Genomic DNA, 17,160 nt, shown 5'->3' on the forward strand with positions numbered 1-17,160 from the left:
ATCGGGCTCAGTGCTGACAGCTCAGAGCCTGGAGCCTGCTTCGGATTCTGTATCTCCCTCCCTCTCTGCCCCTCCCCTGCTTGTGCTCTGTCTCTCTCTGTCTCTCAAAAGTAAACTTAAAAAAAAATTTTTTTTAAAGAATTCATATTCAATTTACTAAAAAAAGAAATTCAATTTACTAAAAAAAAAGCCAGCCTTAAGGGCAGTTCAGCTTAGAAATCACATTCTATTTACAAATCTGGCAACCCTTAACCCCCTTCTTGGGGGCTATTGATAATATTTGACTCACTTTACAAATGTATGAATCTATTCCTTTAAAGACTTTAAATCCCACTGTTGAATGTAATATGTTTAGTTTCCTTTTAAAGTGTTTTCTTTTTTTTTTCAAGGTTGAAAACAGATTTTATGATACAGCTCTTCCGCTTGCTTTTCCTTTTTTAAGACACAAGATATAAATATTTTTTATTTTTTTATTATTTTTATTCCAGTAGAGTTACCATGCAGGGTTATGATGCTGTGCACGGCAGGGGCACACCTTCATCCGCACCTCCGGTGTCCCCCATCCCCCCAGCACCTTGGACGAAGTATTTGAACCAACAAATAAGATTCCCCAAATACTTAAAGAAGGCTTGCAAATCGGGGCACCCGGGTGGCTCAGTGGGTTAAGCGTCTCAGGTCATGATCTCACGGTTCTTGAGATCGAGCTCCGAGTCGGGCCCTGCACTAACAGCACTGTCTGCTTAGGCTTCTCTCTCTCTCTCTCTCTCTCTCTCTCTCTCTCTCTCTCTCTGAAAATAAATAAATAAACTTAAAAAGAAAAAGAAGGCTTGTAAATCTAGTACATTAAGCTTCTAAGTACGGTCATTCTTAAATTGCCTTAAAGTATTGCATGCTTCATATAAACTTACTCATACGTTTTTGGTTTTGTTTCTAGGTTCTGTTTTTTTTATTCTCCCACTCGTCGTATTTTCAGAGGACCCGATACAAAACAGGCCTTTCAACTCCAAGACACACACACATGCTAGTGACGGATATTCTCGCTTTACAGATGAAAATGTTCAAGGTACGTCGTGGGCCAAGGCCTCTAAGTGCTGGTGCTGTCTCTTGCACGCTTTGTGAGGTGAGTTGGCAGGGGAGCCCGGGCGCTCATACCCTTACTCCTGGAATCTGTTAGGTGGCTTTCCAACGCACAGAGAGAGAGAGAGGTAGGGGTGCAAGAGAGCTCGTGCTCAGACCGGAAGAGACAAGCATTTGGTAGTATTTAATGGACCTCCCTCCGTGGCTTCAAGCTACCAGGACACAGGCTCCGCCCACGCCCTTGATCTCCTCGGCTCTTCTACTGAAGATCGTGGCCTTCACGATGACAGGCTCTGCAAGGTTGACAGTTGGGCAGAAGCTCTGGTTCCTCCTTAAGTGCTAATGCCTCGTGCCAACTTTTCCAAAGTAACCTGGATGATTCTCGTCAGAGTTGATCCCGTGGTGATGCATGCCACCAGCATTGCCCCAGGCTCTTGGGCGCTTCTGGTGCTTGTCGATGTGGCCATGGCCATGGCTCACCTGGCCCGGAAGTTTCCGGGTCTTCCTCGGTCTGGATGGCATGTCGGCAGCCCAGAGGAAAGAGCTGGTTTTTGGTTTTTTTAATATAATAGATTGTCAAATGGGCTAAACATACACTGGGGAAAGTGTGATCCTAGTTTGGGGGGTAGATTCCCGTGGTTCATCCCTTACATTCAACACCCAGTGCTCATTCCAACAAGTGCCCTCCTCAATGCCCATCACCCATTTTCCCCTCTCCCCCCCCCACCCCGCCCCATCGACCCTCAGTTTTTTCTCTGTATTTAAGAGTCTCTTATCATTTGCCTCCCTCCCTCTCTGTTTATAACTATTTTTTCCCCTTTCCTTCCCCCATGGTCTTCTGTGAAGTTTCTCAAGTTCCACATATGAGTGAAAACATGATATCTGTCCTTCTCTGACTGACTTATTTCACTCAGCATAATACCCTCCAGTTCCGGGGCACCTGGGTGGCTCAGTCGGTTGAACGTCTGACTTTGGCTCAGGTCATGATCTCGAGGTCTGGTCCATGAGTTCGAGCCCCATGTCAGGCTCTGCGCTGACAGCTCGGAGCCTGGAGCCTACTTTGGATTCTGTGTCCCCCTCTCCCTCTGCTTCAACTCCGCTCACACCGTCTCTCTCTGTCTCTCAAAAATGAATAAACGTTAAAAAAAAAATTAAAAAATAATACCTTCCAGTTCCATCCGTGTTGTTGCAAATGGCATGATTTCATTCTTTCTCACTGCCAAGTAGTGTTCCATTGTGTATATAAACCAGATCCTCTTTATCCATTCATCAGTTGATGGACATTTAGGCTCTTTCCATAATTTGGCTATTGTTGATAGTGCTGCTATAAACATCGGGGCACACGTGCCCCTATGCATCAGCACTCCTGTATCCTTTAGATAAATTCCTAGTAGTGTTATTCCTGGGTCGTAGGGGAGTTCTATTTTTAATTTTTCGAGGAACCTCCACCAGTTTGCAGAGCGGCTGCACCCGTTTGCATTCCCACCAACAGCGCAAGAGGGTTCCCATTTCTCCGCATCCTCGCCAACATCTGTAGCTTCCCGAGTGTTAATTTTAGCCACTCTGACCTGCGCGAGGTGGTATCTCAGTGTGGTTTTGACTTGTAAACTTGCTCACAAGTTTAAGGCATTATACTTCATATAAACTTGGGTTCAACTGTAACACCGCTAAGTGGTGACAGATGTCAGCCACACGTGTGGTGAGCACAGCATGCTGTGGAGACTTGTCGAGTCACCATATCGTACGCCTGAAACTCATGTAACATTGTGTGTCGACCCTACTTCAATAAAAATTAATTAATTAAAAAAAAACAAAATCGCAAAGGTAAATCAATTACTCAGTTACATAGTTCAGATCAGAACCACAGAGTTACCCATTACTTTAAAAGGCTAGATGTCTCAAATAATACATATATGTGAGCAAAAAATACTGATACCTTGAGCACGCCTACTCTGAATTCCTTCTCTCTCCAGGATTGAAAACGTAGCCACCAAGGACCCAGTTATGTCATCTCAATTCCAGCTGTTTTCTAGGGCACCTTCTCCACCAGCTAAGGTTGCTTAGGGACCAGAAACATCACTGAGACGTTAACTGCTCGTCCCTACCCAGGTCCCTTCACCTGCTTTGTCGACGTCCTCTAACAGGCTGGTCTCATAGCCCATGTCCCTAGATTCGACTTGCACAGCGATATCGCCTAAGTCTTCCCTTTACTGTAACCCTAGCATTTGCTTTGATGTTGCGTTGTTTTTCGCTCTTAAGACCTTTAAGTGTCTTTCTGTTTGGGTGTAAAGAGTTTTAACCTTATTGAAATTCTGTATTCTTTTCATATTCTTCGAATTTGCAGGAGTAGAAACGTGTTAAAACCCCATATCATATCCAAAGTGAAGTCAAAAAATGTAATCGTGTAAAATGCAGGGTCACCTTCGTTGCAAAGTTAATGAAGGGCTGGTTGGGGGCTGGCAGTGAGCCTGTGCAGCAGAACGTGGGACAGTGGCTACAGGATCCGAATTGCAGCCCACGCTGGGGTTTGATGCTCTCTGGGGGCAATGCCCAGGAGATGGGCAATTCCGGCACCCATGGCCAGCTGGACTCTTGGGACAGTAGCAGGGATTCCAGAAATGTTCCAGTCGTTTGTCCACATTGGCTGGCCTGGCCCAAGGACACTGAGAAACTGGAGATACCAAAGCCAACCTGCCTCTTCCCTGATTCCCAACACGAGGTGCCTTTGTGTCCGCAGCTCAGTGAGAAGATTCGCCTTCCCTCTGTGCAGATAGGGACTGAGCGAGTACAGGACCTTTGCCAACTGCATTATATCAAAATTCACGTTCTTTTAGGTTTTATGGTTCTTAAATGCTAATACTTCAGTTGGATTCTACGCGTCACAAGACCGTGTCCACCTGTGTCCACACTACAAAGAAGGTTTTTCCAGTGACATTTCCCTTGCTAAACCTCAGTTTTTTCAACTCAATAAGAGTACTCTCAATAAGAGTACCAACTAAGGGCACCTGGGTGCCTCAGTGGTTAAGTGTCCTACTCTTGATTTCGGCTCAGGTCATGATCTCACAGTTCATGGGATCGAGCCCCCAAGTCAGGCTCTGGGCTGACAGCACAACCAAATAGGGCTGATTTGAGGAGCAAAAGAAAATATATGCAAAGCACGAAGCGTCACTCGTCGTTGTTATTCAATACAGGTTAGTGACGAGTCTTATTACTATCGGTATCTTGGAACCCTCTCCCACCTTTGCCCTCTCCTCCCACTCAGACTGGCTGCCCTCTTGCTCTTACCCAGGCTCCTTAATAGCCCCCTCCCTGTGCTTTCGCTGCAGTCCCCTCCCTTCCATGCCCTCCCCCCGCTGCTGGAGCAAGTTTCCAAAAGGTCTTGGAATAACCCTGCACGCCTGCTTAAAAATACCCGTTGGATGCTCTTTGCCTTTAGTCTGATGTCCTGCTCCATTCAGGCAGCTCTAACAATAACACCATAGACTGTGTGGCTTATAAACAGCTGAACTTTTCTTCCGGCGGTTCCCAGAGGCTGGGAAGTGGAGGGACCAAGGCATCAGCAGATTCGGTATCTGGTGAGGACCCACTTCCTGCTTCAGACACGGCCATCTCTCCCATTGCCACATCGCATGGAGGGAGGGGTGAGGGCGAGCTCTGGGACCACTTCCACAAGGACACTAATTCTGTTCACTAGGGTTCTACCCTCATGACCTAATCACCTCCCAAAGGTCCTGCCTCCTAATATTATTTCGTTGGAGATAAGACTTCAACATATAAATTTTTTGGGGGGGGGGGCGGGGGGGACAAACATTGAGTCCATGACACCTGGGTTATAAGACCCTTTATCTGGGCTTCTTGCGGAAACATCTGGCCACATGCCCTGCAGTTCTCTCTGGACAATCATGCTGTAGCCACAGGGCCAGGACTAGAGTGAGGCAAGAGAGGTGCCTGCTGCACAGAATTGAGGAGGTCCTGACCCTCAGGCTTGTGCTGCACGCAACTCTGAAGACGCCCTCTGATAGGAGATGCCTGCCATCCGACTCGTCCCCTGTCTCCCCCCTTCCTCCCAGACTTCCTGGGTTCAAGCTCTTAACTATAAAACTCAAAGTAAGCTACTTACCCTCGTTGTACCTCAGTCTCCTCATCTATAAAATGGGGGTGACAAAAAATACCTGTCTCATAAAGCGGTTGTGAGGGCTAAACGGATCCGTGCACGTCAAGTCTGACGAGAGGGTCTCACACCTGACAGGTACTCACTGGATGTCACCGGAAACGACCCGTGCCCGCTTCCTGAAGTTTTCTTTCCAGGTCCTCTCATGCTACGGCCTTGTAGCAGCTGTCAGCGCAGAGCCTGCTGGGGATTCTCTCGTTCTCTCTCTGCCCCTCCCCCACCCGCTCTTTCTGTCTCTCTTTCAAAATCGATAAATGAATAAAGAAACTTGAAAGAGGAAATGTTTTAAAAATCAACAGGGATATAAGGGAACTCGAAACAGAATACAAACAGCAAAAAAATCAAATTTCAGGGGCGTCTGGGTGGCTCAGTCGGTTAAGCCACCAACTCTTGATTTCAGCTCAGGTCACGAGCTCCCAGTCTGTGAGCTGGAGCCCTGCATCGACAGTGCCGTGCCCGCTCTGGATTCTCTTCTGTCTCCAGTTTCCCTCCAGTCTCTCCCCCCGCCCCTCCCTCCCGATCGATGAACTTAAAAAAATTAAAAGTCTCTCCGTGGTACGTGACTCAAAGCCAATGCAAACTGGCTTAAGCAACACCGTGAATTCATCGGACCATATTTGTTATCGACTGTTGTGCAACAAACTGCAGAACTCAGCAGCTGAAAATAAGCATCTTGTATCTCACCATTTCTGTGGATCGGTAATCCGGGCACGGCTTAGCTGGTGGGATCCCTCACTGGTCAAGGTGTCCTCCCGGGGCCAGTACCACCCGCCTCACCCCTGTAGCTCTCGGCAGCCTCGAGTCCCCATGATCTGTTCGCAAAGACATCACTTCCTCGTCGGGTTTTGGCTGGTGGTCTCCCTGGCTCCTTGTCTCGAAGTCTTTCGCTCACAGCATAGTACCCGGCTCCTCAAAAAGAGCGGGGAGTAGGAAAGAGAGAGGGAGACAGAGGGAGAGAAAGAGACCGAGATGAAAACGCAACCTTCCAGAACCTCATCTCAGAAATGACAGCTTATTACTGCTCACGAGCAGTAAGCCACTCCATCCAGCCCACACTCAAGAAGACGTGATTACAGGGCACCTGGCTGGCTCAGTCAGAACATGCGACCCTTGATCTCGTGGTTATGAGTCGAGCCCCACAGCGGGTGTAGAGATGACTTAAAATCTTAAAAAAAAAAAAAAAAAGAGGTGATTACACACGGGCATGAATACCAGGAGGTGGAGATATTGAGGGGCCACCTTCAGGGCCGAGTTTAGAACCCAAGTTTCCCGATGCTGAAGAAGGTGATTCCCCCCCACCCCCCATGGATGTGCAAATCCCATGAAGGCCCTGAAAAGACGTGGGACCCCCTACCCCAGCCTGAGCATGTGGGAGGAGTCTGTGGTACCAGATATAAACAACCCTCCCTGGGACACACACACACGCACACACGTGCGCGCGCGCGTGCACAAGCAGGGAAGCTGTGGTAAGCACTTCCTCTTTCAGCCTGAGGTCTGAGAGAAGATCATCATGGCGGGTCCAAAGAAACACCCGGATGACTGGGTGCTACGGTCCTTCTCCAGGAAACCACAGAAGAGTCAGCCGCACGTATTCTCTCCCTTACTGTGGACACATCTCCTCTTCCTGCTCGTGGGTAAGTCCACATTGCGGCCACCACCGCTTGCTCGTGGTGTCCCTCTGGGGCCGGTCACATTCTTTGCTGGCAAACTCAGGAAACTCTTCTCTTCGTGGTCATTCTGCGGGTTCCACCTTATTCCCAGCTGTGTCTCCGTGTGTGAGTGCATGCACAGTCACTCACCATGAGCAGACGGCATCCTAGCCCCAGTCTCAAGTCTGGGCTCAGACTGTGTTCCTCTCACCCTCACGTTTTCCTGCTGAGAAATGCTGAGTGGTGAGTTTGCTCCCCACACAGTGTGGATAGAATGCACAGAGAGATACGGAAGTTTCCCCTGATGACTAGCCACCCCCCTTTCTTAGGGGCACATAGAACTCCTGGAACTTCTTTCTACGTTCTGTCATGCTTACCTTCTATCCCAAACTTCAGGCTTCCCTGGGGATCCGGAGATGGTCTGGTGGCACTGGGCCAGGTGGCTGCTCTCTGAGTGTCCTTTTCTCCTCACATCCTACCTCCCCATCAAGGCCCAAGTCCTGCAGGTTTCTGGGAAACGTCTCTCAGCAGCATGGCCGGCAGGCAGAGCTGACCCACTACCCCAGGGAATGTCTCAGCCACCCGGTGTGGTGGCATCTACTGTCCCCTGGTAATCCCATTTTCCCCAGGGCCTTGGAGCACGGTACAGTAGCATAGGGACCCGGAAAGTAGTGGGAGTAGGAGGCGTAGGCAGTGAGGGGAGTTCTAGAAGAACTCCCAGATGCATGTATGGAGGAGAGGGGCCTAGAGTCCAGGGCTGAGGTCAAGTCTGAACTGTCCTCATTTTCCATTTTCATCATTGCTCACCGTGAAAACATCGGAAGCATCACGGCTCTTTATATCCACACCCAACTTTTGGGGTGCTTCTTGGTTGTGTTGGATAAACCCGAAATTAGCCAGTGCGATGTCACCCAAGCCTCAGGTGACCAACAAGTCAATTTCCAGGCAGAGAGGCACCTCTCCCTCTGTCTAGCTCCACCAGACGGGATAACCTCAAACTTCCCTGTTTTGGTCTAGCAGGGAGTTACCTTGATGCTCTTGTGGATCCAAGGAGTGGTTTCAGGAACTTAGGAGACAGTAGGGTGAAAAGTCCTTCCGTTTTAGTATGTCAGGGAGCAGAACGTCCTGTCCCCTGTTTGGAGGGTAAGGATTCCTGTCCCCTTCAAGGTCCTTCCAGCTGGACTAAGAACCCAATTGACATGAGACAGATTAACAGGAGAAAATACAACTTAATAGTGTATGTATGGGGAATCCACACAGACACGGGATTTCAAAGACAGGCAAAATGAGGTCTGTATGTCATCCCAAACTAGGGAGAAGGGGGCAGGGGTCTGGGACTTCCGAGGGGAGGCAAGTAGTTCACAGGGCGACAAAGAGAACAGATGTTTGGTAATTAGATGTTCGCCGTGCCATACAGATGGGTCACGCAGATCAGATTTATCTCTGCTCACAACCCTTATCCTGGGAAAGACCCCAACTTAGAGTCTTCTGTGTAGTGAAGCGGGGGGCAAAGTTTCTCTTGAGCCCACACGGTCTCGATCGCCTTCAGCTCAGAATAACCTTCATGCCAAAGTGGCTTACCTTGGGCCAGTCAGAAACATTTGAAATTAAATCCTTGTTCCGTTACTTCCTAGCTGTGTGAGTCTCTGCGTCTTCAGTAGAGAATGTGATTCGTAAATTGGATCATGCAAGACTCTCTCAATAGATTAAAAAGGATACATGTCAGTGCTCGGTACCTAGTTGGTAGAAGCTGATTGTTACAATCACTAAGTGGCTTATTTGGAAACTAGTAAAGACGGAGAAGCCAAATTCAGTTATCACGACCGTTGAATGCCATTTGACGATTTGCCACAATAATAATTCAAAATAAGTAGTTCGAAATAAGGTGGCTGATACCTGTCATGTAGCATTGTTTGCTTCACCAGGTAACAGGGTTTGACCGCCACGAACCGCCTCCCTCTCCCCTTGCTGACAGTCTGGGGACCTTTGCTGATCTTTGATGTGAAGAGAGAGCTGACCGACCCTGTCGTCTCAAGCAAATAGTTTAAACGCTTGAAATTTTAGCTCCTCATCTGTGAACAAAAAGGTGGGGGGGGGGGTGGCTAGTCACCAGGTAATTTTGAGGATTGAACGAGGTGATTTCTCCATGACGTAGCAATCGCCAGCATCTTCCAGATGAGAAGAGCTCTCTGCAAGGCAACTTCAAGCCAGCATCAAAACCAACCAACTTTCTCCCTTGTGACTACCCCCCAGAATTCACCTGAAGCGACCTAGCCTAGCTCGTCCAAGGTCCCTAGCTCTGCGTCCTTCCTAGCTGCCTCTCCACAAGGTCCAAGTGCTTGGATGATGATGGATAGAGAACCCTCCCCACACACACCTGATCTACACCAGTCTGGGAGTCTCTTCTCTGTGTCTGCATGATTCTGTACCCTCTGGGTATTCAGAGCATGCCTCGGCCTTTTTCCATCAGTCCAGGCTGTACCTGGGCCTTTCCTCTCTCTCTCTCTCTCTCTCTCTCTCTCTCTAACATTTTTTACTTATGTTTCCGCCCAGATTCCTGGAGTAATCTGGGTCCTGAACCCATCTGACTTAGTCCGGAATTTTCAGAGGACTCTCCAGAGCCTCAGAAGTCCTTGAATCTGGGAATTCAGGCTGGGGTCACCCAGCCGACATTCACAGGGCCCCTACAAGGAAATGAGCTGCCTCGGACAGATGCCGGGCCTCTGGAAGCCGCGGTAACAATGTTTATCGGGGATCTTGGTCTTTCCCGAGATGAGGCAATTAGGAGAGGATTCGACGCTACTTACTGTCCCGAACCCCAAACCTTGTTCCTAAGGACAGACCAGATCTCCCCGGCCAAGGCAAAGCCAGTCTGAGATCCCCTGGGCCATGAGGGAAAGGAAGAGTGAGACAGAGGCTCCTTTTGTTGCTAACATCTCATTATGAAAATTCTTGAGCACAGGGAAAGCTTGAAAGAATTTTACACCAACACTCATATGCTTCCCACCCTGGATCTCCCATCACTTTCATTTCACTCGCCTTCTCACACACCTATCCATCTATCCACGCTGCTAGGCATCCATCTTGCCATCTAATTTTTAAAAAAGTGCTCCTTTTTTTTTACCTCTTTTGTTCTTTATGATTTGCAGCAACGTGATTTTATTCCAACTTTGCCATCTGTATTCATTCACACCCATAATGAACATTTCTGTCCCATAGATGAGTAAACTGATTCTCAAAGAAATTCAAAAATTCACCCAAAGCCACAAGGCTAGTTTCCCTGCTGGGACAGAAACCTAGAATGTCTGTTTCCCTGATTATTGTAGATGCATTCATGGGAGAAAGGGAATGAAAGTTAATTTGGGGCATGAATGAATGATTTTGTTAGGCAACAAGCCTAGACGAAGGAGGGCTGGAATTTTATTTCATTTCTCATCATCTGGGATTTATTCTCACTGTGTTTTTTTATTGAATGAGTGAATGAATGAATGAATGAATGAATGAATGAAGGCTGTCTTGAAAGTCCAACTGCTCCTCCAGTCCCTCTTCTGTCGCTGTAGGACTAGAAGCCTCTGGAAAGGACTCACCCCCAACAGTGGTGCCAGGGATTCTAGGAGGGTCGGTGACTTTCTCCCTGAACATTTCAGTGGACACAGAGATTGAGCACGTCACCTGGAATGGTCCCCAAAAAGCCCTTGCTTTAGCAGTCACAGAAACGCAAGTTATCATTATGGACAAAAGCTACCAGAACCGACTGAACATCAGCTGGAACTACTCCTTGTCTATCAGCAACCTGACTTTGAAAGACGCGGGATCCTACAAAGCCCAGATAAACCGCAAGAATTCTGAGGTCACCGCTGATGAGGAATTCATCCTGCGTGTCTATGGTGAGTTCTAGAGGGCTTCTGTGGGTTTTGATCTTTTGGGATTTTTTTTATGTTTATTTCTTTATTTTTGACAGAGAGGGTAGCAGAGAGGGAGAGGGAGAGGGAGAGAGAATCCCAAGCAGGCTCCACGCTGTCAGCACAGAGCCCGACGCTGGGCTCGAACTCACAAACTGCGAGTGAGATCATGACCTGAGCCAAAATCAAGAATCAGACACTCAACCGACTGAGCCACTCAGGTGCCCCTGATCTTTTATTTTTAAAAGCAGATTTTTTTTTTTTCTCTCTCCAGCAGTTTATCCCTCGAGGACAGATAGGACTATCTTGTTGGTCACTTTCATCCGGTTCCATAAATATAGACGTCAGAGTGAAAACACAGACAAAATAGGTTTAAAAGCCATTTGTATTCTCTTTTCTGTAACCCTGTTATAATACCCTTTACCCATCTATACTAGCTTGCTAGGGCTGACATTAACCAAATACCACAGACGGGGTGGTTTAAACAACGGAAACTTATTTTCTCACGGTTCTGGAGGCTGGAAGTTCAAACTCAAGATATCAGCAGGTTGGGTTTCTCCTGCGGCCTGGCTTCCAGGCTTGCCAATAACTACCCTCTCGACACGTCCTCACACGGTCCTATCAAGAAAAGAGAAGCTAGGGGCACCTGGGTGGCTCAGTCGGTTAGACGTCCGACTTCCGCCCAGGTCACGATCTCATGGTCCGTGAGTTCGAGCCCCGTGTCGGGCTCTGGGCTGATGGCTCAGAGCCTGGAGCCTACTTCTGATTCTGTGTCTCCCTCTCTCTCTGCCCCTCCCCCATTCATGCTCTGTCTCTCTCTGTCTCAAAAATAAATAAACGTTAAAAAAAATTTTAAAAAGAAAAGAGAAGCTAAAAAGTGTTCTTTTAAATAAATCGTTTACTGGTTAATGTATAATCCATGTAAGTCATTCTTTATTTTTAGGTTTTTTATTTTAATTCCAGTATAGTTAACATACAGTGTTATATTAGTTTCAGGGTACAATATAGTGATTCAACACTTCTGTACGTTACTCAGTGCTCACCAATATGAGTGTCACCTGTTCCCTTTGTCCCCTTCGCCTGTTTCACCCATTCCCCCACCACGCCTCCCTTCTGGTGACCAGCAATTTGTCCTGTAGGGCTGAGAGTCTGTTCCTTGGTTCCTAATTTCAACTTAATTCCCTCTTTATATTTTTTTTAAGTCTGTTTATGTATTTTGAGAGAGAGCGCCCGCTAGATGGGTGGGGGAGGGGCAGAGAGAGGAAGAGAGAGGGGAGAGAGGAAATCCCAAGCAGGCTCCGCACTGTCAGGGCAGAGCTCAGTCCCACGAACCATCAGATCATGACCCGAGCAGAAATGAAGGGTAGGACACCCAACTGACTGAGCCACCCAGGCGCCCCCCCCTTAATTATCTCTTGAAAGGCTCTGTCTCCGAATCGAGTCACATTCTGGGGTACCGGGGATCAGGGCTTCAACATATGAATTTTGAAGGGACACGATTCAGTTCATAACAGTCTGCCCTCTGGCCCCCCAAAACTCACTTCCTTCTCATGTGCGAAATACATTCATTCCATCTCAGCAGACACCCCACTATCAATTCTAAGTCCAAAAGCTTATCTAGATATCATCTAAAGCATTATGGGTGAGACTCAAGATGTAATTTGTCTTGAGGCAAAACTCCCCCCCTTGGCTGTGAAACTGGAAAACCAGACAAGTTATCTGTCTCCATACTAGGATGGTGGGATAGGCATAGGATAGACATTCATATTCCAAAAGGGAGCAATAGAAAAGAAGAGAGCGGCCATGGATCCCAAGGAAGTCTGCGATCTAGCAGGTCAAATCCCATTAAATTTTAACCTTTAAGAACAATCTTATTTGGCCCTATGCTCTATCCTCTGGGCCCCCTGGGTGGCCGCCCCCCACTCCTTGGCCCTGGGCAGCATCCCTGACCCCTGGAACCAAGGAGGAAATCGCCCCACCGACTGCCCCTGGGCCTGGGCCCTCTAGGCCAGGGGGGGCAAAGGCAGTGGCAGCCCTATCCACCCCTGAACTGCTCTTGGGCATATTCTTCCCTCTTCTCGAAGGATAAGGCATGATCTCAACTGACAAGCTCTATTGGCCCATCCTGTAGAATCCCACAAGTGTGACAGCGTCTCTTAATTTTGTCCCACCTCTGTCCCTTCAGTCCAGGCTGGAAACACTTCCGCTGATACAGTTGACTAAATCCATCAGTCACACCGTAATCTCTTCAGCAAATGTCGTCTAGCCACGCCTTATAGGCTGAGAATTTTCTAAACCTGCAAGTTCTGCCTCCTTCTTTCTCAACACTTCCTTCTTCAATTTACGGCCCTCCTCTAAAATTGTACGACAAGCAGAAAGGAAAAACCACATAGTGCCCTCAATACTTTGCTTAGAGATCTCTGTAGCGAAATACTCAAATTTATCATTTAAGTGTGCTGCTTTCTTTTTTTAAAGTTTGTTTCTTAAATTTTTTTTTTAAGTTTCTTTCTTTTGAGAGAGAGAGAGAGAGAGTGTGCGTGTGTGAGCAGGGGAGGGGCAGAGAGAGAGAAAGGGAGAGAGAGAATCCCAAGCAGGCTCTGCACCGTCAACGCAGAGCCCGACCCAGGGCTCAAACCCACAAAGCATGACATCGTGACCCGAGCTGAAATCAAGAGTTGGGCGCTCAACCCACAGAGCCACCCAGGCACCCCTGAATCTGCTACTTTCCACAAAACACTGCAACGCAATTTTTCTCAATTCTTCACCACTCTGTGACGAGTGGGTCACTTCCTCTGGTGTCCAATAACATGTTCCTCAGTTATATCTCATGCCTCGCCAGAAACACCTGTAGGGCTCATATTTCTACCAATATTCTGCTCATGATAATACCCCGTGTGACTCTAGGACAACAGAAGCTTCCTCTTCAGCTCTGCTCTCTTCTTTCTGAGCCCTCACCAGAACCAACTTTAACATCCACATTTCTGCAGTCTCTTGAGGACAGTCTAGGCTTTTCCTAACACACGCTTCAAAACCCTCTAGACCTGCATCCATTAGCCGAGTCCAAAGCCACTTCCACAGTTTTCGGTGTTTGTTACAGCAGCAACCCATGTCTGGTACCACAATCCATACTGGTTTGCTAAGGCTGCCATAACCGAGTACCACAGACAGTAACCTTAACGACAGAAGTTTACTTTCTCGCAGCTCTGGAGACCAGTCAAGATGTCGGCAGGTTGGGTTTCCTCCAAAGCCTCTCCCTTTGGCTTGCAAATAGCCACCTTCTCTCTCTGGGTTCTCACACGGTTGTCATTCTGTCCGTGCTGTCTGTGTCCCGGTCTCCTCTTCTTGAAAATGTGTTAATGTTTTTATTTTATTTCTGAGAGAGAGAGAGAGACAGAGAGAGAGCGGGGGAGGGGCAGGGAGAGAGGAGGACACAGAATCCGAAGCAGGCTCCGGGCTCTGAGCCATCAGCACAGAGCCCGACGCGGGGCTCGAACTCACGGACCGCGAGATGGTGACCTGAGCCGAAGTCAGACGCTTAACTGACTGAGCCACTCAGTTGCCCCCTCTTCGTGTAAGGACACCAGTCATATTGGGTTAGGGACCATTCTAATGACCTCATTTTAATGTAATGACTTCTCTCTCCAAACACAGTCCTATATCCATATAAAAACATATTCTTAGGTACTTGGAGTCAGGGCTTTAACATCTGAACTTTGGGAAGACACAATTCAGCCTATGACACCATCTTTCTATCAGGTAGGTTTTTAAAAATTGATTTGTAGAGGGCTCCGCATATGTTAAAGAAATGGAATTCTATGCTGCGAATAGAAATAGACTGAATCAACTCTGTTGAATCAATGATCGATTCTATAATGAATCGATGTGCACCGACATACAATTCCCAAGATATAGTGTTAATTTTTTTTTAATTCCAGCATAGTTAGCATCCACTGTTATATTAGTTTCAGTGACTCAGCAGTGATTCAACACTTCATACAGCACCCGGTGCTCATCACATGTGTAGTCTTTTTTAAATGTTCGTTTATTTACTTATTTTTGAGAGAGAGAGCACACACGAGTGGAGGAATGGACGGGAGAAAGGGGGTCAGAGGTTCTGAAGGGGGCTCGGCACTGAGAGCGGTGAGCCTGATGTGGGCTCGAACTCACAAACCGTGAGATCATGACCTGAGCCAGTCAGATGATCAGCCGACTGAGCCACCCAGACACCCTCATCGTAAGTGTACTCTTAATCCCCTTCACTTAGTTCATCCATCGCCTACCCACCTCCCCTCTGGCCAGCCATCATTGTGTTCTCTGTAGTTAAGCATCTTTTTTTTTTTTGGGGGGGAGGGGGTTGGTCTTTTTTTCCTTGTTCATTCTGTTTCTTAATTTCCACATATGAGTGAGATCATATAGTATTTGTTTTTCTCTGACTGACTTATTTCACTTAGCTAAATACTCTCTAGAGCCATCTATTGTTACAAATGGCAAGATTGCATTTGTTCTTATGGCTGAATAATATTCACTTATCTATACCACATCTTCTTTTTTTTTTTTTTTTTTTTTAATTTTTTTTTTTTTCAACGTTTTTTATTTATTTTTGGGACAGAGAGAGACAGAGCATGAACGGGGGAGGGGCAGAGAGAGAGGGAGACACAGAATCCGAAACAGGCTCCAGGCTCCGAGCCATCAGCCCAGAGCCCGACGCGGGGCTCGAACTCACGGACCGCGAGATCGTGACCTGGCTGAAGTCGGACGCTTAACCGACTGCGCCACCCAGGCGCCCCTATACCACATCTTCTTTATCCATTCATCGACCGATAGACACTTGGGCTGTTTCCATAATTTGGCTACTGTAGATAATGCTGCAACAAACGTAGAGGTGCATATATCTTTTCGAATTCGTGTTTTCATATTCTTTGGGTAAATACCCAGTTGTGGAATTACTGGATCATATGTTAGTTCTATTTTTAATTTTCTGAGGAAGCTGCATACTGTTTTCTGCAGTGGCTGCACAAGCTTGCATTCCCACCAACAGTGCACAAGCTTCCTTTTTCTCCACATCCTTACCAACACTTGTTGTTTCTTGTGTTTTTTTGTCTTAGCTATTCTGACAAGTATGATATGATGTCTCATTGTAGTTTTGAGTTGCATTTCCCTGATGATGAGTGATGACGACCAACTTTTCTTTTTTTTTTTTTATCTATTTATTCTGAGACAGAAAGACAGAGAGAGAGAGAGAGAGAGAGAGAGAATGAGCAGGGGAGGGGAAGAGGAGGAAGAGAGAGAACGCCAAACATGGGTTTCTGCATGGTCAGCAGAGCCATAAGATCACGAGAGTCAAAATCAAGAGTCGGTCGCTTAAACAGCTGAGCCACCGAGACGCCCCAAACATCTTTTCATGTGTCTGTTGACATCTGGATGTCTTCTTTGGAGAAATGTCTCTTCACGTCTTCTGTCCATTTTTTAATTGGGTTATTTGTTTTTTGGGTGTTTAGTTGTATAAGTTCTTTATATATTTTGGACACTAATCCTTTATGGAATACATCATTTGCAAATATCTTCTCCCGTTCAATAGGTTGTCTTTTCGTTTCGTTGTTTCTTTTGATGTGCAGAAGCTTTTTATTTTGATGTAGTCCCAATAGTTGCTTTTTGCTTTTGTTGCCCTTGCCTCAGGAAACAGAACTACAAAAATGTTGGTATGGCCAATGTTAGAGAAATCACTACCTGTGCTCTCTTCTAGGATCTTTATGACTTTAAGTGTCACATTTAGGTCCTTAATCCGTTTTGAGTTTACATTTGTATATGGTGTAAGCAGGTGGCTCAGTTTCTTTCTTTTGTATGTAGCTGTTCAGTTTTCCCAACACTATTTATTGAAGAGATTGTCTTTTTCCCATTGAATATTCTTGCCTCCTTTGTCGAAGATTAATTGATATATAATCATGGGTTTATTTCTGGGCTCTCTATTCTGTTCCATGCATCTAGGTGTCCATTTCTGTGCCAGTGCCATACTGCTTTGATTACTAAAGTTTTGTAGTATATCTTGAAATCTCGTATCATGATACTTCCAAATTTGTTCTTCTTTTTCAAGATCGCTTTGGCTATTCAGGTTCTTGTGTGATTCCATACAAATTTTAGCATTGTTTGTTCTAGTTCTGTGAAAAATGCTGTTGGTATTTTGGCAGGGATTGCATTAAATCTGTATATTGCTTTGACTAACCTGGAAATTCAGTAATATTTGTTCTTCCAATCCATGAGCATGGAATATCTTTCCATTTATTTGTGTCTTCTTCAGTTTCTTTCATCACTGTTTTCAGAGTACAGATCTTTCACCTCCTTGGTAAAGTTTATTCCTGAGTAT

General features: G+C 46.7%; 1 protein-coding gene and 1 pseudogene across 7 annotated transcripts in view; one reads left to right on the plus strand and one right to left on the minus strand.

Moving 5' to 3' along the window:
• Window positions 1-823: 823 nt before the first annotated feature.
• Window positions 824-1,599, minus strand: LOC109257210 (60S ribosomal protein L27a-like; annotated as a pseudogene).
• A 5,097-nt stretch (window positions 1,600-6,696) lies between these two features.
• The window catches only part of LY9 (lymphocyte antigen 9), a 28,482-nt gene continuing 18,018 nt past the window's right edge, over window positions 6,697-17,160 (plus strand). For 3 of the 7 annotated variants that reach the window (XM_019433266.2, XM_019433270.2, XM_019433269.2), the window contains exons 1-2: window positions 6,699-6,882; window positions 10,458-10,784. In XM_019433266.2, coding sequence (XP_019288811.2) covers window positions 6,759-6,882; window positions 10,458-10,784 — 451 coding nt within the window. In that variant the 5' untranslated portion in view covers window positions 6,699-6,758. Of the gene's footprint in view, window positions 6,883-10,457; window positions 10,785-17,160 lie in introns of all 7 variants that reach the window. The other 4 variants (XR_002075939.2, XM_019433268.2, XM_019433265.2 and 1 more) reach the window with 3 other exon arrangements.

This window comes from Panthera pardus, unplaced genomic scaffold (genome assembly GCF_024362965.1).
Source record: "Panthera pardus isolate Hobbes unplaced genomic scaffold, ASM2436296v1 HiC_scaffold_21, whole genome shotgun sequence".
NCBI lineage: Eukaryota > Metazoa > Chordata > Mammalia > Carnivora > Felidae > Panthera > Panthera pardus.